Source organism: Sinocyclocheilus anshuiensis, unplaced genomic scaffold (assembly GCF_001515605.1).
Source record: "Sinocyclocheilus anshuiensis isolate Anshui unplaced genomic scaffold, SAMN03320099.WGS_v1.1 scaffold653, whole genome shotgun sequence".
Lineage (NCBI taxonomy): Eukaryota > Metazoa > Chordata > Actinopteri > Cypriniformes > Cyprinidae > Sinocyclocheilus > Sinocyclocheilus anshuiensis.
In genome coordinates this window covers 237613-259057 of record NW_015540902.1, presented here as the reverse complement: position 1 = coordinate 259057, position 21445 = coordinate 237613, and the positions used below count along the sequence as shown (strand labels likewise).

The 21445-nt window shown below is 39.0% G+C and overlaps 2 protein-coding genes across 4 annotated transcripts in view; both read left to right on the top strand.

Moving 5' to 3' along the window:
• Positions 1 to 3472: 3472 nt before the first annotated feature.
• Positions 3473 to 9274, top strand: LOC107689061 (prohibitin-like). The gene is made up of 7 exons (XM_016486946.1): positions 3473 to 3569; positions 4067 to 4169; positions 4335 to 4496; positions 4678 to 4820; positions 5878 to 5994; positions 6071 to 6166; positions 8631 to 9274. The coding sequence occupies exons 2-7, from the start codon at positions 4085 to 4087 to the stop codon at positions 8841 to 8843; spliced, it is 816 nt and encodes a 271-aa protein (XP_016342432.1). The 5' UTR covers positions 3473 to 3569; positions 4067 to 4084; the 3' UTR covers positions 8844 to 9274.
• A 2525-nt stretch (positions 9275 to 11799) lies between these two features.
• LOC107689059 (zinc finger protein 652-like) overlaps positions 11800 to 21445 on the top strand; it is a 17859-nt gene continuing 8213 nt past the window's right edge. Inside the window, exons 1-4 of one of the 3 annotated variants that reach the window (XM_016486945.1) lie at positions 11800 to 12169; positions 12424 to 12477; positions 19135 to 19408; positions 19781 to 21007. In XM_016486945.1, coding sequence (XP_016342431.1) covers positions 19973 to 21007 — 1035 coding nt within the window. In that variant the 5' untranslated portion in view covers positions 11800 to 12169; positions 12424 to 12477; positions 19135 to 19408; positions 19781 to 19972. Of the gene's footprint in view, positions 12478 to 19134; positions 19409 to 19780; positions 21008 to 21445 lie in introns of all 3 variants that reach the window. The other 2 variants (XM_016486944.1, XM_016486943.1) reach the window with 2 other exon arrangements.

The following is a 21445-nucleotide window of genomic DNA, read 5'->3' as shown; positions in this document are numbered from 1 at the left end:
GTTGAACTTTCTTCTTCTGCGTTCTACTGTACAGACGTGAATTTACATTTCCTTCAGCCTGAGGCTTTTAGTGTGAAAGGGCTTTTACATTTACCAAAAATATAACTTTTTATATTAAAAGCAAACAAGCAAGCCCAGCCCAGATTTAAAAAGTAATGTAAAGCATTACTTTCAATAAAAAGTAACTAAGTAACGTAATTAGTTACATTTGTAGGAAGTAACGCAATATTGTAACGCATTACTTTTAAAAGTAACTTTCCCCAACACTGGTTACAGTGGTGTAAAATTCAAACTAAAAAACCGTCCGGAGGGCTTGCGGCAACCACAAGTGATTACCCCGGGCTGGACTCCGCTTCGTCCACGGTGAAAGCCGATCTGGCGATCCACAGCGCAAAGTTGATGTATTTCGAATATCTCTTTGGATTTGAGACTTTAGTCTTTGCAACTTTACAGATCTTCTTTATGCACCAAGAGCTTGTAACACTCCAAAGAGAAAGGAAAAATTTAAATCGCATCATATGACCCCTTTAAGTTGACATCGTGATCCCCCCCACCCCCCTCTCCCGCAATCTGCCGCATCCCAGTTCCATGTTCGGAAAGGAAATGAAGTGTACTAGGAAACCCTAAAGGGAATAAATAGCCTACGAAATATAAAAAAATATTTCAATAGCCTACTTTTTCTTGCACTTATATCGCTGGTTAAGTATAAGCGACTGTATATACATTGCGGGCATCAGGGAGCCGCTATTGAAACCGCTTTCGATTGCGCGCTCTCATTTTACTTTCACTTTCATTTTTGAGATTCGCGATCACAAGGACGCTATACTATGGAGCGGCAGTACTTATCACACATTTGACAAGATTAGATGTTTGTCATTGGTGCTCAGGATCTGCAAATCATTCGCCATCGTCCTATCAGAAATTTCTCCTTACTCTGTGTATGTGGTAAGTGAACTTTCATGTACTGTAATGCAACAGGCTACAGCTAGCAAGCGGCTAACCTTTTAGTGGCTCCATAGAAATGCTTCGGGCACACCCCCTAACCAGCTAATTACCTCAAAACACCTGCAAAGGTTTCCGGAGCCTTTAAATAGTCTCTCAGTCTGGGTCAGTAGGCTACACAATACTGTGCTTGATTGGCCAGCAAACTCGCCTGACCTGAACCCCATAGAGAATCTATGGGGTATTGTCAAGAGGAAGATGAGAGACACCAGACTCAACAATGCAGATGACCTGAAGGCCGCTATCAAAGCAACCTGGACTTCCATTACACCTGAGCAGTGCCACAGGCTGATTGCCTTCATGCCACGCCGCATTGATGCAGTAATTCATGCAAAATTCATGCAATTTTACTGCATGAATTCATACTGCATGAATTCATGCAGTAATTCATGCATACTTGGCCCAACCAAGTATTGAGTGCATAGAAATGAACATACTATCGTCACTTTTGATCAATTTAAAGCATCCTTGCTAAATAAAAGTATTAATTTCTATCATTTCCCAAGGAAGCGTTTGAATGATATATGTAGCCTATAATGTTACAAAAGCTTTTTATTTCAAATAAATGCTGATCTTTGGATCTTATTTATTGGATCTTTCTTACTGTTCAAATTTTTTTTGACTGGTAGTGTATGTATGTGTATGTATCACACACTCAAGGGCGTCATGCACTCATGATTTTTGAGGGGGCACGAGTGGGGGGTGGGGGTGGGTTTTATTTTTTTCCTTTTTATTCGAAATATTTCCAAACGTGTATCAGGAAATATCTCGATTCTCAAACATGTGTAAGTAAATGCGTTTTTGTACCAGATTGTTATTTGTGGGTGACAAAGTAGAGTAATAGTGTAATCTATTAACTACACATAAAAAACCGACTTTTTACTTGAATAGGCCTACCAGATATGGGTGTCATACCATAAAATATTTTTTATACGACGGACTTTGTATTTAATGTGAATTTAATAACAATATTGCAAGTTACTATATTAGGCTATAACATTTTCATTTTACAGAGAGCAAAGAACATTTAAACTATCAAAGAACATTTTCACTTCAGTCTAGCCAGAGTTCAGGCACTCTCAAAAACTCCCATTCAAATCACTGAAGCTGTTTACACTGTGAAATGAGTATCTTACTTACATTCGTACGCACATATGTACAGTCAGCGAGCAAGTGAACAAAACACCGATGAATATCATGATAATATTTATGTGGATACCAGCTCATAGGGGGATAAAGGGTAATGAAAAGGTTGATGGATTAGCAAAACAGGCATTGGAAAACGAGGAGATCATGAATATCTCAGTTAGTTAATATGAAGCAAAAGCAGTAATTGAAGCATATACCACTAAGGAGTGGCAACATAAATGGGATACAGGAAATACAGGACGTCAACTTTAAGAAATACAACGAGACGTAGGAGTAACGTTAGTGAGTAGGCCTACCAGATATGGGTGTCATACCATAAAATATTTTTTATACGACGGACTTTGTATTTAATGTGAATTTAATAACAATATTGCAAGTTACTATATTAGGCTATAACATTTTCATTTTACAGAGAGCAAAGAACATTTAAACTATCAAAGAACATTTTCACTTCAGTCTAGCCAGAGTTCAGGCACTCTCAAAAACTCCCATTCAAATCACTGAAGCTGTTTACACTGTGAAATGAGTATCTTACTTACATTCGTACGCACATATGTACAGTCAGCGAGCAAGTGAACAAAACACCGCGTTTCAGCGATGACTTATCTGAACGTCTCTGATTACCCATTGCATTCATAAGCTCAACAGACTCATCATGATAATATTTATGTGGATACCAGCTCATAGGGGGATAAAGGGTAATGAAAAGGTTGATGGATTAGCAAAACAGGCATTGGAAAACGAGGAGATCATGAATATCTCAGTTAGTTAATATGAAGCAAAAGCAGTAATTGAAGCATATACCACTAAGGAGTGGCAACATAAATGGGATACAGGAAATACAGGACGTCAACTTTATGAAATACAGCGAGAAGTAGGAGTCGTGAGAATAACTAAAAGAAGCACCAAAGAGGAAAATATTCTAACAAGATTAAGGGTTGGGCATACTATGCTGAATAAACCCTTAAAAATAATAAATAAACATCCAACAGGATTATGTGAGCACTGTGGAATGGAGGAATTAGTAGAACATGTGAAGAACGTGTTTGTCAAAAGTATAGACGCAACTGTATGACGTTATAGAAGGCTATGTTCCAAAGCTTGCCTACTCTTCTACTACACACTCAAAAGTGTGTACTTTTTCTTCACCAAAAAAGTACATACTTTAAGGGCGTAGTATGTGCATAGAGGCACATTGGGACGCAGCAAATCTCTGTTTGAGCCCAGTCCTCATTCTAAAGCAACGAGCAGACGTAAACCAATAAAAGATCGGTACTCACGTGGGCGTTCCCTTCTGTGTCCCTCTCTCCAATCAGAGAAGCCTGTGTTGAAGGTTCTGCGCATGCTCAGACGTCACCTTCTCATGTGTTTCTTACGCAGGCTCCGGTGGAGGTCACTGTGATCTATCAGCGCAGTGGGTGAGTAATCATGTTGTAAGAGACTACGCTAGCGGTATTTTAACATGGATTTGGTGTTTCTTTACTTTACATAAAGGCCATTAATAATAATGTTGCGTATTAGAAGAGAAACAATCATGGTTAGCGCGTCTTAGTGGGAAAGCAGCGGGACTTGATTGCATGTTAGTTGCAGTATTAGCGTGTAGCAGGCTAATTAAATAAACTTTACTACGACGGGATTATTTTAACTCCTCTTAATTTTTCTCATATAATTTATCGTATTAGCGAATACCTATTTTACCAGGCAGTTTTTATAATTGTATTGTTGTTTTACCAGTGCTTGTCTGTGATCATGTCTGAGGCACTCAAAGTGAGAACAGGTTAGCACGTTTCATTCATGCCAGTGTTACTGCTGAAGACTCAAGGCTAACTGGTCAGAATGGTTTAATTAGGGTTTTTACATTCATGAGTGATGCCATAATGAGATGCTTAAAATGATTATACACTTCTCTCACCAGGACTGTCATATTGCTGCCATGGCAAAGCTCTTTGAGTCCATTGGAAAGCTGGGGTTGGCCTTGGCCATAGGAGGAGGTGTAGTAAACTCTGCACTTTTCAATGGTAAGTTCAGTGCTGCATTACTTTCTAATGTACCTAATAAAAAAGTGGCATAACTGTTTTGAGTTTACAAAATTATTATATATATATAGTCAGGTGTTTATTTGCCAGGTTTACATTTAAATTTGAAGAGCTTGTTGTCTAACTCTGTGTGGGTTTTCATTGTAGTGGATGCGGGACACAGGGCGGTCATCTTCGACAGGTTTCGAGGTGTTCAGGATGCTGTTGTTGGGGAGGGCACACACTTCCTAATTCCCTGGGTGCAGAAGCCAATCATCTTTGACTGCAGGTCCCGTCCACGCAATGTGCCTGTCATCACTGGTAGCAAAGGTACGTCATTCCTCAGTCTTTATTTCTCTTTTTTTTTTTTTGTCTGACCTCTGTTCTTCATTTATTCTTTAATCATTCTATATCATTCTCTCTCTCTCTCGGCATCACAATATGTTTATTCTTTTGCCTTTACTAATAAAACTTAGGAAACTGCATAATGGTCTGTCTGTGTCCCTCTCAGATTTGCAGAATGTCAACATCACGCTGAGAATCCTTTTCCGACCGCTTGCTGCACAGCTGCCGCAGATTTTCACCAGTATCGGGGAGGACTATGATGAGAGAGTGCTGCCCTCCATCACCACCGAGGTTCTGAAGTCTGTAGTGGTGAGTATCACACATAAAGCTATGAAAACATGTAAACTATCGTTCAAAGGGTCAGTAAACCCCAAAAAAAAAAACATAAAAAAACAAAAAGGGTCAAAACCATAAAAACTTTGTTTGTTTTTATTCAGCAAGGATGGATTAAACTGTAAAATGTATAATGTTACAAAATATTTGTATTTCAAATAAATGTTGTTCTTTTGAACTTTCTATTCAAAGAATCCTGAAAAAAATGGATCACACTTTTCACAAAAATATTAAGCAGTGCAACTTACATTGACAATAATGATGGTGCATTCAAGTCATGTCAGCTAGATTGTATTTATGAGTTTAATGCACATGAACACCACCACAAAATTTTAATTACGAGTGGGAAACTCAGAGTTGGAGGCATTTCAGTGAGTAAACATGTCGGATGCAATCAATGCAGCATCTGTATTGATGGTAAATTTGTTAAAATAATGAAAAATTAAAATGACCCCATGATTTATTCACCCTCAATCCATCCTAGGCAGTGAATGGCTGTTGAGATTCCAATAAAATGCATCCATCCATATTAAAAAGTTCTCCTTATGGCTCCGGGGGGTTAATAAAGGCCTTCTGAAGCGAATTGATGTGTTTGTGTAAGAAAAATATCCATATTTAAAACTTTATAAACCGTAATCTCTAGCTTCCGCTAAGGTTTTCAATATAAGCCAAGAGGAGACTGGTTTTCCTTTGCTGTAAACAAAACTTGGTTCTCTTAATATTAGCATATTCTCACTGGAGCTTATGTTACGCCTACGCCATCCACTGAAACGCCACTTTCTCGTGAACGCGCGTACAACAGTTAGCGGAAGAGATTACGGCTTATTACGTTAAACGCATGTTTTTTGGATTAAATATATGTAGCCTTGCTGGGAGTTTTGTTCAAAACCATAAAAACTTACTGACCCCAGACTTTTGAACAGTAGTATATACAGGGCTGGCTGTTGGGCAACATATACAGGACAGGAGATGAAACAGAAAACTTAAATGGATTAAATGCAAGTTTTATTGTGTATTCGTTTTTTTTCGGCAGGCCCGTTTTGATGCCGGTGAGCTCATCACTCAGAGAGAGCTGGTGTCCAGGCAGGTCAGTGAGGATCTGACGGAAAGAGCATCCACCTTCGGCCTCATTCTAGATGACGTCTCCCTGGTAAAGGCTTCTGCATTTCTCTGTTTCTGTTTTTCTCCACCCTCCCGCCTCACCTTAGTATTTTCCCTCCCCTCAGACACATCTGACATTTGGCAAGGAGTTCACAGAGGCTGTTGAGTTGAAGCAGGTTGCACAGCAGGAGGCTGAGAGAGCCAGATTTGTTGTAGAGAAGGTAAGAAAGCCTCAAAATGTAATGGTGCCAAAGCGAACATTCCCCAAATGTGAGTAAAATGATTAGTAATTAAAACTGAGTTAATCTCCAGTTTCATACCAAACTTATTCGGTAAAGCAATATTTAAGTGGTTTAAGTGGAATTGTAAGAATAATAATCTGACTCTTACTGTTGTAAGTGATTTACACAATTAAATATCAAAAGCATCTACTAAATAAAATGTGCATTTTGCATGGTGAAAAATGTATCATCAGTTACCAAAATAGATTGGAATATTCCTTATATTAAAATAATAGCAAAATAATTCCATTGTATTTTCCACATTTTACATATACACTACTGTACAAAAGTTTGTGGTTGGTAAAATGTCATATTTTTAAAGGAAGTCACCAAAAATGCATTTATTTGTTTGAAATACAGTAAAAACAGTAATATTGTGAAATATTATTACAATTTGAATGAACTGTTTTCTAACTTTTTGCTGATTTTTCAGCAGCCACTACTTCACATGAACCTTCAGAAGTCATTCTAATATGCTGATGTGGTGCTCAAACATTTTTTACCTACCTTTGCCAAAAAAAAAAAAAAAAAAAGTTGAGACATTTTTTTCCAGAATTCTTTGAATAGAAACTTCAAAAGAACAGCATTATAAATGTCACTTTTGATCAATTTAATGCATCCTTGTTGAATTATAAGTTTAAAAAAAAACAAACTTTTGAACAGTAGTAATTGTATGTTTATATTTATATATATTTATATCATAATTATTATTTTCAATTTTGTAAAAAATAATGATACATTTAAAAAGTGATAATAAATATTATTATATAGAGTATTATATAGAGCCTGTCCACACGGTTTAGCTGTATGCGTAAAAATGTTGTATCATATTGGCATTTCGTCCAGACTGATCCGGCGTTTTGGGAGCCTGAAACCGGGTTCCAGAGTGGATAAATCTGAAAAGGACACCCTTGCGTTTTTGTGTGTACAGCCAATCTGTATGTTTTGTGAAACGATGATGTCATCACCCCACGTCTCCACCCTATAGTCAGACACCGCTACGTCACGTAACAACAATGGCAGACGACATGCTTGTGTTTGTGCTGCAGAAGCTACTGAGCCTATTAGCTTTACTAAAGCAAAATCAAAAATTACTAAAGCAAAAATCATTGTATACAGTGCGCAGGGTTTATGCACATGCTCCAAGTCATCTTCTCTGTTTTTAGTGCATTTCTGTGGCAGAATTACAGCGCCACATACTGGTCCGGCATGTATACTACATCGTTTTGAGTCGGTTTCAGTAGGGCTGCACGATTAATCGAATGCGATTGTCATGCGCATTTTGTTAGTAAAGCCGGTTCTGTAATCAGCAGTAAATCATGATCACGTGCTTTCAGATGGAGCAGCATTTACTACACAGAGCCGTAGTTCACTGACAAGTTACGCAAAAAAAATTGCAGACGATTTTATTGCTCGATTATGAAATCGAAGTAATCGTTCGCGATAATGACAGCTGTTTGCATAGCTTCTCAGTGAACTACGGTGTTCTGTCGATTTGTGCTACCCTGTCAGATTTTGCTACCTCCCATTAAAACAGTGGGTAGTACAATTCGACAACGAAAAAAGATACCTGTAAAATTATGGTTTATTAACGTCTACACCTACCACAACCCTAAATCTACCCTTACAGAAATGCAAATACAGTAATTATGTGTTATATTCACGGTTGTAGCTAGAAGGGATACCAAGCTACAGGAAACCAACAATAAATAATTTTTTCTACCTATTGGATTGTTTTATTAAAGTCTACACCTACCCCAACCCTAAACCTACCCTTACAGTAATGTGCGCATGCGCTAAGGCACACAATATATTTCATAGTATTTAAGCAGTGATAAAGGCATTGCATTATAAATATACTTTATTTTAATGAAAATTATAACAATAATAACTCAGATAAACCATATATTGTCATAATTGTGTGTTTATTAGTCACGCTGAATCAATAAAAGCATTTAAATCTTCTGTTTATCCAGCTACCGCTAAAGGCATTTTCTGGGTTTCTTCTGCGAGGCGTATTTTGAATTTCAGCACGAGAGCGCCCTCTGGCCTTTGAATGGAGATTTACTGCTGATCACAGAACCGTGCCTCACTGAAAGATACGCATGACAATTGCAGCTTCTGGCGAATCACGATTTCAATGCCATTTCGATTTATCGTGCAGCCCTAGGTTTCAGTGGTTTCATGTGTACACAAATATTTCTTGAGACAACGCCGTGTTTACGGAATGTTTTTTTTTTAAACGAAGGGGAAAAAAAGATCGGATAGGGAAAGCTCTGGCTTCGTGTGGATGTGGCCATAATATAATGTTTTGTTTTTTTCTAACATATAAAATTGAAAAATACAAATTTATTTGTGCATTAGCAACAGGTGATTTAACATTCTCTCTGTATTTGTCTCCCAGGCAGAGCAGCAGAAGCAGGCAACCATTATATCAGCAGAAGGAGACTCCCAGGCTGCACTGTTGATCGCTAATTCTCTGGCAGAAGCTGGTGATGGCCTGGTGGAGCTAAGAAAGCTGGAAGCAGCTGAGGACATCGCCTTCCAGCTCAGCCGCTCTCGTAATGTTACCTACCTCCCGTCTGGACAGGGAATGCTCTTTCAGATACCACAGTGATAGGGAAACTAGAGACACACACACTCGCTTCATTTCTTCTGCCCTATGTTTGGCTACTTTCAGAAATGGTGATGCCTGTAGAACCCATGAAACTTATCTAATCAGCCTATAGGCAAATTTGAAAGAGACAAAGATACCCTGTGTTTTTCTCTCTTTTAGTCCAAGAGTTTTCTTGCTCTCTTTAAAGTATGGACCTCCACAAGATGGCTTCAGCAGTTGTAAAGGGGAACCAAGGGGAAGAGTCTGTAATGTAGAGTCTGTGTATGTAAATGTGCTCGGGCACAAATATATTTGCATTTGGAAACGTTTTCCTTGGCTAAATGTGAGTTGATATTGTTTGAAACCCTTACGCCATTTCAGCTTACTTGTCCATACACAGAAATTGATCTAAATACCTTGCTAAGCTAAATTAAATTGTGCATTCGTGAGTAGTGAGTGCTGGATGATTCACATCAATCTCAGGTTTGAATGTGTTTTTGTTGTATGTGGCAGAAGGAACACCCTTGTTTCACAAGTGGTGAATGGATAAAATAATCAGTAAAAATTATTAATTTATACTAAATCAAAATACAGATGAATGTCTCTCATTATTATAGCAATCCATTATTATAATTTGTAGACGCATCTAAAATGATTTTTTAATGTTATATAGACCACTTTCTTCCTCATCTGTTGTGAAGCACACTTCAGAGGTCAAATATGCCTCTTAGTGTCCACTAGAGGGCATCAGTGCTTATTTATTTAAAAAAAACAAAAAAGCTTATGTCAGACCATGGAAAACAAAGAAAAAATGACTAAATGTTTATATTGAGTTTAATGCAAGTAGTACATCAATTGTAGTTATTCTAACATTCAGATATTATATTTTGTAATAATTTACACAATTTATTTTCTCATCCCCTCTTCTTCGTCATTGTCTTTTTCCACTTATTTCTTTCTCTTTTGCCTACAAAATTCTGCAACTTAAACATAAAGAAATGCTTTAAATTGAGTAGAAGCAGCTTTTGGTTTTTAAATAAAAAATGTGAGAATGCAAACGTCCATGTTAAATTAATCTCAAGAGAGCTTTAAGCCAGACATTTCCTTCACTGCAGGAGTACAGCAAACACGGATGAGTAATTCTGTTGTTATATCTATATTGCTGCTGCATGAGTACTGCATATTAGAAGAGATGAAAGAAGCACATTAAATAGAGAAGTCAAGTGTGGAAGAAGTGTGGAAATCATAGCATTTACTATTTGAGACTTCACAGACAGAACAGTCTTTACACACAGGATGTTGATGTTTCTTTCCTGTTTTACACTTGTGCTCCGAACACTTTTATGGGTAACAACAAGACAAATGTTTATAAGTTTTTAAGACATTATATCACATGTTTATAAGACATGTGCCAAATGATTTGGAGTTTGAATAAACTGTACAGTTTTATGTAAGTTTATTACAATATACTTTTGTTGAACAATTCATTCACTAGAAACTTATTTCATACCAACCAGAGGACACTATTCAGAGAATTCAAATGTTTAATGTATTAGGTTATGTGAACGTTATGTATTATTGTAAAGTCATTATTACAAATAAGGTTTTACGTGATAATGGTTGTAAGTTCACCCAAAAATTTAAATTGTGAATATTTTTAATGAAACCTGAGAGATATCGGTCTCTCCCTTGAAAATTTGTTACACAATGATGCTTCAAAAACTTCTTAAAGAGACCATCAAATAAATCCGTATTAACCGAGAGGTTTAAATCCAAGTTTTCTGAAGAGACATGATTGCTGTATATGATGGACTGATTTAATTTAGGCTTTTATTCACACAACATTGATCAACGCACATGCATAGAGCACTTTTAATAGAGGGACGGAAATCTCTCTTTTTTTCATAAAAATGTCTTCATTTGTGTTTCGAAGATGATCTGAAGCCTTGTGGGTTTGTAACAATATGAGGATGAGTAAATGATGACAAAATTTTCATTTTCATTTATTAAAAAGGGATAGTTCACCCAAAACTTGACTTTGGATTTGGGGATGTGTCAATAAATGGCAGTAGCAAATTCGTGGTGATAGCTGTAATTGAGAGTATTGATATACAGTTAGTTATACACAGGTTGTGCTCTCTTGATGAAGAGGAATAATAAAACTGGCCATTTTTGTCCAAAGCAACTGCATACAAAGTATACGTTTTACCTACATTCTCGAATCTAACTTATCAAATCCATACTCTACCGTTTGAGTTCAACACAGCTCAATACCTGTCCTGAGCTGCGTTTCTCAAAAGCATCGTAAACCTAAGTTGATCGTAGCTCCATTGGTAACAATGGTATTAGGTCAAACTTAGGCTTATGATCCTTTTGGGAAACGCAGCCCTGTTCTTAAATACAACAGAAGCTCATTCCAGAGTCTAGAAAAAGCTCTATAACCTTTACTTTTCAGGTGCAGTTGAGGAACCATCAAACTCAGCTGATCATTTGAGCAAAGAGATCTCTAAATTTAAATCAGACTAATTAAATCAGACTCTGGTGCTAGGCCATGGAGAGCTAAAACATGTGCATAAGGCAAATAAAGGCATTTACTAGCTGTTTAGACACTTTTAAAGTTTTTAAAGTCTAATGTTTTATAAGACAGTTCCTGTAGCTACCAGTTTGATACAGAATCCAGTAGGCTAAGTAAGAAAACCGCATTTCTGCACTCTTAAAATAAAGGTTTCTAAATGCTTTTCACAGCAATTCTACAAGATGTATTTTTGGTTCCCCAAAGAACCTTTCAGTGAAGAGTTCTTAAATAAGAACCTTTTTTTTTTTTTATTAGTGTTAATATTTTAATAACCTGAAGAACCTTTTTTCCACTATAAAGAACCTTTTGTGCATTGGAAAGTTTCAATGGATGTTAAAAGTTATTCACGGAACCATAAATGCCAATAAATTACTTTGGTTTTTAAGAGTGTCCAACTGAAAGTTCTCAGTTCACATTAGGCCTGGACTGGTGTGGTGATGGTGAAGAAAACAAAGCTCTCAAAATTGTTGGCGCTTCCTCAGAACGTTGAACTGGCAGCTGCAATTTCTCATTGAGTTCGGCAAACGGTCCATCAAGTGAAAAAGTCACTTTTATCGAGGTGGTTCGCCGTAGGGAGGAACACGGGCGTGCGCACTGAACTGTCTGGTCTCGCTCTTTGAGGACGGGAAGAGAAAAAAAAAAAAACCGACGCCACGCGCGCTTTCTTCAGTGCAGACAGCGGCGGCTCGAGCGCCTCGGATGAGCTCGGAGGATGCTTGATGCGCGAGACTTAGGCCAGCCAAGTAGCGATGGCTTGTAAACAAGAACAGCGGTGGGCTCGGACAGTCTAGAAGCAAACCAGAGCGATTTGTGATAGTTCGTCCGCGCGTGCATGCGACTGCACGCTGTTCGCGAAAACTCCGTCGAGGAATAGTTTATCTGAAGCAAGTCGTTTTTTTTTGTAGATCTGTGTTTTATCGGATCGCTACACAACTTGAGGTGGACGGTATGAGGGAGAGGGCGCTCGTGTCTCGGGTGAGTAGTCTTCTGCTACAAGTTAATTTCTGCTTCTGCATTTATTCACAGCGATGACAGTTGTTCGCCGCATGCATAGAAACCATCACTGGAACATCTGTCAAGGTATGATGCTGTCATCGTGGCAATCAATGCACTACACCACTTATTTTCACCGGTCGATCTGCAGGGTTTTGTTTGCAAAGAACAGGAATCGTCAAAAATTGTTATTGTTTTCTTGCCTAATGCTGCTTTGCATACGAATGCATTGAGAGTCTTCTGCAACTAACGTAACTGCGCGTAGACCGCGAGTGCATGTCTGTATGAATGAGAAAAATCTCTGAAGGAGTATAAATCTGGGCGGTTTGGGGGTGTAAGGAGTGAAAGTCGGGGATGTTAGCTTGCTATGAGCCATAGGGTTAAATAGTCTTATTGTCGCTGCACGCGCTTTGCAAAGCAGGTCTATTAAAATCACCTCGATGGGGCTAACTTTATTTGCAATCGCATTGAACAATTTTGCAAAAACGGGTCCTGTCGTAGCTGGAGTCCATTGCACGCAGCTGTATGTACGTGCACTCGGGATGTTAGCTCTGCTAAGTTAGCCGAACGGCCTAAACGCCTGCCGTCCCGACCAACCAATCTTTCCTTCTGTTTAACCCTTTCTTTGCGTCGCTTTCCCAAAAAAGTTACTCTTTGCCAGTGAGTTGCCGCACAACCTTTGCTGCTTTTCTAACTGTTCTGACCGTATATGCTGGCCCAATTGCGCTGTATATACCAGTATTTATCCTCATTTTTTGGGTGGACGTGATGGAGTGTGGAAGTGTGTTGTGGATGTGCGCGCTAGGCCCTTCTCAAACTGCGGCGTTAGCTCGAGCTGCTAGCGCCGATTTTAAGAGTAGGGGGCGAAGGAATTTTGCTATTTGTTTTGTCTCTTTTTAAAAATATTTTTTTGGTCCCTTTCTTTTTAAATGTAGTCTGGAACTGCCTTGATGCATTTGTGTGCCTGACAAGCCAGAAAGCTATGATAAGCTCATTATTTTTGTGAGGTTTTCCCCCTCTTCCCTTTTATCCAGTTCCCAAGCTGCTATGAAGTCTTACCAACTTAATGGGCAAAGAGACTTTCTCCAGAGCTTGTGTAATTCAAAATGTCCTATGACACCCACAAATCAAGGTGTTTCAGAAACATGAATCTGTGTTTATCTGAAGAAGCATTTAAGTTAAGAAATATCACGTGTTTAACCAGTATTAGATTTGTCCACCTTGTTTTTTACCTTAACTTTTTTTTCTGCTAAACATTTGAATGATTGAATGTCTTCATAACGTATCATTGACACTGCAATGTGTATCATGGGAATATAAATTTTATTCATGGCCCATCTGCTACTAAAATTACATTTTTAAAGATAAAGATATAAATTGCACGGATCCTCTCTTAAATTGAAAGTTTTTGTGGTCTTGCAGGGACGGGGTTTAAGCAGACTAAATTATTGAAAAAAAAGTCCTGTGTACAGACTTTTAAAATAAATAAAACATATGCATTTAAAACATGCATTTAGGTAAGAGATAGGGCTAATTTTCATTACTTTCATGCTTAAAGATGTCACTAATTTGCACCCAATTCTGACATCCTTTCTATGCTCTCCCTGGGCCATTCATCATCTGCTGTAGAGTGACCTGTATTAAAGGCCTTCTGTTGGTGGGTTAGTTTAAGAGCATCTGAAAAGAATAAAGTGACTCAGCTTGCTTGTGTTTAATACAGTTGCATAACAGCACTCAAAGAACCCAACGGCCCTTTCTGAGTGAAAGTCAGATTGTGGATTCACAGGACTGTCATGGTTGACCTCTCTTGATTGAATAATTAGTCAGATTATCAGTGGTCTGCCACTATTCGAATTCAGTATAAGGCCGACAGGTCAGAGAAGTTGGAGACGGGGAAAGTTGAAGAGCAACTTTTTTTTGCAAACGTGCATTTTTAGTTGTTAGCTGTTGGAAATTTTGCTTTCAGTCATTTAAAACCTACATAAATCAATCCTGAAGTCATTGGCTGTAGCTTCTAGAAGACATTTCCTGAGCACTAAAGCCACCTTAAGATCACAGCATGAAAGCTTATTTGTGACCCTGGACCACAAAACCAGTCTTACTGTAAGTCGCTGAGGTATATTTGTAGCAATAGCCAAAAAAACATTTTGCATGGGTCAAAATTATCGATTTTTCTTTTATGCCAAAAATCATTAGGATATTAAGTAAAGATCATGTTCCATGAAGATATTTTGCAAATTTCCTACTGTAAATATATTAAAACTTAATTTTTGATTAGTAATATGCATTGCTAAGAACTTCATTTGGACAACTTTAAAGGCGATTTTCTCAATATTTTCATTTTTTTGCACCCTCATATTCCAGATTTTCAAATAGTTGTATCTCGGCCAAATATGATCCTGTCCTAACAAACTATACATCAATGGAAAGCTTATTTATTCAACTTTCAGATGATGTATAAATCTCAGTTTCGAAAAATTGACACTTAAGACTGGTTTTGTGGTCCAGGGTCACATTTTGTCTGCAATATCAATTGAAGAAATTAAAGTGGTTTTGGTTATTGAATGAGTAAACTATTTTTTGCTATTGATTGGACGAGGTGAGATAGGGGGGATTATGGGGTCACATTCTTGATCTTCAGTCCTTGGAGCAGTCACAGTTGATCAGGATATATAAGATGAAGATGAGTAAAAGATGAGTAATTTTATTGATTGTAGAGATTTTGATTGTGTGATTGTCACCCACATCAAAGTAGCTTGCTTTTTATGTGTGAGGAAACCCGGGATTAGTCACCATTATCATCCACTGACTTGCTCATGATGATGAGAGGAGCGGCCTGAGGCATTGCGAAACTTCAGTTGTACTTGTCGGTCTTGAAACAAGAAAAATTAATTAATTGATATTGTCTTCACACTTTCACACTCAATTGCCCTCTCCTTTTCTTCTTTTGTATTGCACCAGATCATGCATACTCTAGACCTGTAAGTGGCTGCAGACATAGACAGATGTGTAGATGCAAACACATGCATCTTGCATTCTTGTGTAAATAAGTAGAGCTTTTTTCCTTAATTTCCTCCTCAGATGTGTTGTAGACGCTGTGTTGCAGCACCCGGAGGAGCGTGAGAATCTGCGTTTCTGGCGTCCTTCTGATGGGTGCACTCAATTCAAGAGTCATAAAGCTATTTTAACTAGCTTTTCGCAGATCTTTAGCAAAGAATTAGGCTTTGCAATCTGTTTAATATTAATGCAGAGCATTGTTTGGTATTTAAAAGTGACGATTTCGATCTGATTTAAAACACAAAACAGAATTTACACAGAGTGGAAAGTGTGCCGGGGCCAGTCTTTTAAATATATGTACGGTAATATGTGTTATATATGCCGGCTACTTTCCTATGACTCCAACGCATATGCTCTGAGATGTGTGACCCCTTATGCACCCATCATGTGGTCACATACACTGCGCTCTCCAATTCTCAGAAAGTTTCAAAGCGCACAGGAAGAAAGGTGGAGGTGTGTGTGTATGGCTGTATCTGTGTGGGTATGTGTTTGTGTGCATGTATAATTGTATATGTGTGGGCGTTTGTTTATGTGTATAGGGTTTTATTTGTGTGGGTAGTGTCAATGCGTGTATGTGTGGCCGTTTCGGTGATGTATATACTGTCGCTGCAGGAGAGCTGCAAGATTTGGGCAAATTACGTCACCCTCAATAGTTAACATGCAAGGTTTTAAATGCAGCTACGGTCTTGGAGTTATGAGTCATTATTTTTGTGTATGGCACTCAGAAAACAGCAGTTTTTAAAATTCCTTCAGGGAGTCAAGAACTAAACAAAAAGGCCTGTTTTGTTACAAAATACTGTAACTTTTGGATACTTTATGCTATCACCACAAAATTACAGATACAGCTAACACGCTGGGGAACATCATCAAAAAATAATTTCCCTCCTACCGTATTTCTGTCCTGAGATATTGAATGTCAAATAAGACAGATATGAAAAATTTCTCTTGCACTCAAATTTTTCTTACATTTTTATCAGCTATTTCTAAGCAGGAGAATGTCCAAATTAAATAATAATTTTTCCACTGAAAGTAAAGAAAGTTTTCTATCAAACGATACCAACCTTTTGACTCTCCTTGCTATAGTCTTCGAGTTATGAGTCATTATTTTTGTGTATGTCACTCAGAAAAAACATCAACTTCAGTGAGGCAAAAATGCCCTCTGGGCTTAAAGGGTTAATTGATGACAGAATTAAAAAAAAAAAAATCCTGAACTATCACTTTAATGTGTTGTAAAGTAGGCTTATCTGTCCTAAAGGTGACTCAAAGGGAAACTGTATATGTTAAAACGTTATCCCCTTTCTTTCTGACTTCACATTTCTGTTTTACCTGGTCTAACTGTTTCTTTTTTTGCTTTTCATCGTTCAAACGCTGCTTCCCCAGACACATGATAGTCATGAGCTTTCAAACATTGCATACATTCACTGTATAGCTCACTGTATATATGCGTACGCTGTGTCAAGACCTTTTCCTGCTGCCTCGGGATAGAATGAACTCACTTTCTTTTCTAGATGTTTGCAGACACCTTGATGAGCCAAAAGGGTTTGTGATCTTTCTCAATCCAAAATTGAACATTTGCATCTGTGCAGCTCTCAGGTCTACAATAGTTTGTCAGAAGCATTTTGCAAAAAAAAACATCTCAAGTGAAATTCTTTGATAAATTGTAGGTACTCTCCCACCATGGCTTAAACAGGTGGGTTAATGTGAGTCACGCTGTTGGTTTCTTCACAGAAGTGGCATGGCATGCATCACTCTGACTAGACAGTAATTATCCTGGTAGTCACAAGGCTTTAGATTTTATCATGTAATGCATGTTGTGCACAGTCAATGCTTTACAATGCAGGTTCTGAAGAGCCATGTATATTTCACAGAAACATTTGTTCAGCTCACGCAGATGATGACTGGCACATATACACTTTAACAGAACAGAGATGTTCACAGAGAGCCAGGAAGTCAAAGTTGAGGCCGTTAAGAGTAGAGCGCAAAAACAGAGCTGTTTTTCCTGTCTGTGGCTGCCGTTTACTTTTTGTTTAGGTGGTGTTTTTTTTTGATCGTGATGAGTCAGCATGTAATGTGGGGTCTTGTCACGTTTTGATTTTGGTGAATTAACAGGTTCACTCTGATATCTGATTTCTTGGTCTATTGGCACAAATTGGCATATAATGGAGCCATTGATTGGGGAAGATCATTCCTTGAGCGCACACACTCCGTCCCCACACCCGTTTCAAAACACTGACACTGAAACTTGTGGTCTCGTTTTGGTTCATGAGTATGTAACTGTCTGAATTTTCAGTTGAATCAGTCCCTCTGTTGAGTGAATGCCATACAGATCAAGGACAAATGGCTCAAACAGTTAGCTAGTTGAATGAATGTAATTATTTTTTGTTAATTTGTCTTGTTTCTTGTTTTTCATTTGTTCACATGTTTTGTTTAATTATTGGCGGAAGAAATATTTATGTATATATATTTTTATAATCATATATTTATAAATTGATAATTTGTATAAATATGTATATAAAATTGAATATAGGGGTTTGTTCAAATCACTAGCAAGAACCATTATTAAAAAATATATAATTAATATATATCTTTCTCTCTCTCTCTCTCTCTCTCTCTATATATATATATATATATATATATGGCTCTTGCTAAGGAATGACCATTACTATTACAATATTTGCTTGTTGCTTGGTTCCTCTTAAGTCCGCCTTGTAATTTTTAATAATTAAGAATATTGTTATTTTATGCAGTAATAACATATTTCTGTCCTAAAATATTCACTTTCATGTGCCCACGTTATGCACAACTGCACCAGAAAGAGAGGCATAACAATGCTCATGTGTGCTAGAAGTATTTGTCTAACTGTTGGATTGCAATATGGGACTGGAATTTGAAGTGCACAATAATCGCAGTTAAACATTCATGATCAGATCAAATAATCACTACAGGCCTACTTGGCAAATAAGCAACACTCCAGCAATCACATAGCAACACTGGTGCTGGCAACTTCAGCACGGGTGAGTGACTTGTTGTGACATGTTGCAGTAATGAAGTGTGCGAGATTACCCCATATTTGTCAATATTAATAAAAATATGTACAGAATATGAAAATATGTGAGGGTTTCTTCCCCATTGTGTCAGTGTGTTTTCTGTACTTAACTTCTTGTGGTTTAATTTTGAGCTGCTCACACACACACTTACGCTGAGAAACGAAACACTTGCGGTTTGGTGTGTGTAACTGATTAGTAGTGAGATTCTAGATGTCTACACCTTAACCAGGTTGCAGTTTCATTTCTTTCTTTTTCTCTCATTTTCTTGCTCTCTCTCTCTCTCTCTCTCTCTCTCTCTCTCTCTCTCTCTCACACTCACACACTCACACACATATACATATACATAAAAAGGATGTATGGCACCCGATTTGAAGACCAGAAGGTTTTACCAGGTAACAGTCATTGCGATGACTACAGTTTCAGAGGTGTTGTTATACTTGTTATAAAGCACTATTGTACTTATTCTTGAATATCTGTGTTTGATGACACACTGCTCTTGTTTCAATGGTAGTTGTGGTTCATTTACCCGCTTTGATGTACTGAATTAAATGTGACGTCTTAGTTGACACCTGATATAATTGCTTTCAATTGTCTTTCATTCCTTTCGCAACCTTTCACATTGTTTCTTGCTCTCTTTCAGGTAGCACCTGGCTGCAGGCTGCTGATTCGGAGCAGCTGGTAATGACTGCGAGATCTAAGTGCTGAGTTCAACGGTGCGGAGACGCCTTCACATCACTGACAGAGAGGCTTTGTGGCTGAATCAGCAGAGATTGCAGATGAGGTGCCATTATTGTCTTTCCAAGTGAAACCGAGATGCTGTTGAGAGACTGAAGTTTGGATCTAAAGTCAAGGCGAGTTTCATTTGGAGCGGGATGAAATATGTGCGAGTAGTTGCACAGTGAGACGGATTTCATGTGAGTACTTTGAGGTGAAACATGAGTTGGGGGAAGGTTTGCTGTGCTTGTTTTTAGGGCTGTACAATTTGGAGACAAAAAATTATAATAATATATCAGCATGACCATTAAAAAATCATAATAACAATATTGCACTGGATCATGAGCTGCTTGTGTGTAAAAGAAGTGCTGCGCTTGACTCTGAAATACGCATACATTCATTCAGTTAAATCACAGCCTTTTGAAATTTGATAATCACTCTAAGCCATATCGTGACTTGGGTTTTATTTTGAGTTATCATGCAGCCCTAAATTATTTGTCTTATTCATTTTCTTTATCTTCCTGTCTCACTTTTCTCGTTTCCTTTCTTTCTCTTTCATGCGCTTGTGAAAGTAATGGAGGCTCGGTTTGGGCTAGGCTAAAGCGTCTCTCCTCATCTCTCCTCCTTTACGCTCTCTTGCCCTCCTCTCATTCATTTCGAGAGGAGGGGTACATTGCCTCCTGTATCGCCCTTGACAGGAAACAGTGGTTATTCTCAAACATAAAGAAGGAAACACTCCAATTTAACTGAGCGATCGGCTGCCGATGAAGTCCTGCCAGACACTGAAGGAGGAGGTGTCCGGCCCAGAGACGATGTCTCAAGAGGAGGAGCAAATGACTCAATCCTCCCAAACATACTTCCACAACACCTCTGCTCCTGATGCCGAGCTGTCGGCAAAGCTGTACAAGCGAGAAGCTGCAGCCAAACCGCACTCGGTGGTCATTAACAACACGATGGCTACGAGACCTGAGTTGCAGATGCCCTCAGACCTAAATCCCCATTCTGCCCCGACTCAACCGTTTTACCGGGAAGGGGCCGGAGCAGCTGCGACAAAGAGCGGAAATGGAGGGATGTCGGAAGATTCTGAAGCCGAAGAGGAAGCCGGGGCGGAGGATGAATTCAAACGTGGACAGATCATCGTAGAAGTCAACCTCAATAACCAGACCCTGCACGTGTCCAAAGGAGATGACGGAGCCAATGCAAACACTGCAGGAGACGACAAGAGCAATAGTGAGGAGGAGGAAGAAGAAGATGAGGAGGAAGAGGATGACGAGGAGGAGGAGGAGGAGGAAGAAGAAGATGACAGTGTTGAAGATGACTACAGTGCTGAGGAGGATCTGGATGAGGAGGAAGAGGAAAACAACAGTCGGCGAACAAGAGCGCAGCGGGCGCACAGGGGTCGAGCAACTGCTTCACCACGGCGAAAGAGTCGCCGCGTAACCGCTTCATCAACTGGGAGCGTAACCAAAGCAACCGCCGGCGTTACAACCAGGGGGCGGAGGAAGAATGCAGAGGTCCCGCCCCAAAAGCGTAGACCTGCCAAGATGGCCAAAAGCTCCGCCTCCTCCACCTCAGGAGCGACAGTCGCTGGAGGAGGAGGAGCCAAGGGAGAGGGTGAGGAGAAAGAGACGCTAGCGTGTGAAAAATGTCCACGTGTGTTCAACACCCGCTGGTACCTGGAGAAGCACATGAATGTGACGCACAGACGCATGCAGATCTGCGAAAAGTGCGGGAAGAAGTTTGTGCTGGAGAGTGAACTGGCTCTTCACCAGCAGACGGACTGCGAGAAGAACATCCAGGTGAGAGGATCTTCCCAAACTTGTATCGAAAAGCCACAGCCTTAGGAAATTACGAGTATTGTTAATAGACATTAGTCCAAGCAGAGGCCTTATTTAATGTGACTCAATTGGAAATGAGATTGGAGTGGGTCCATGGTGCTGCTACAACGTATTGCACCAATTTTTGTTAGATTTTTTTGAAGGCTGAAATTTCAGTGTTGTCATCCCAAGAATAGAAGAGTCTTATCTCATCCACACACACAGTAGTGAACACACACACACCGTGAACACACACCCGGAGCAGTGAGCAGCCATATTGCAGCGGCGCCCAGGGAGCAGCTGGGGGTTCGGTGCCTTGCTCAAGGGTCTCACAGTCGTGGTATTGAAGGTGGGAGAGAGCTGTACATTCACTCCCCCCACCTACAATCCCTGCCGGTACGAGACTCGAACCCGCAACCT

What these genes read in the sequence shown, in the direction of transcription:
- LOC107689061 (XM_016486946.1), top strand. Translation starts at nt 4,085, where the DNA reads ATGGCAAAGCTCTTTGAGTCCATTGGAAAGCTGGGGTTGGCCTTGGCC. An exon ending in AGGTTCTGAAGTCTGTAGTG is followed by an intron (nt 4,821 to 5,877) that starts GTGAGTATCACA and finishes TTTTTTCGGCAG; the next exon opens with GCCCGTTTTGATGCCGGTGA. An exon ending in TTCTAGATGACGTCTCCCTG is followed by an intron (nt 5,995 to 6,070) that starts GTAAAGGCTTCT and finishes CCCTCCCCTCAG; the next exon opens with ACACATCTGACATTTGGCAA.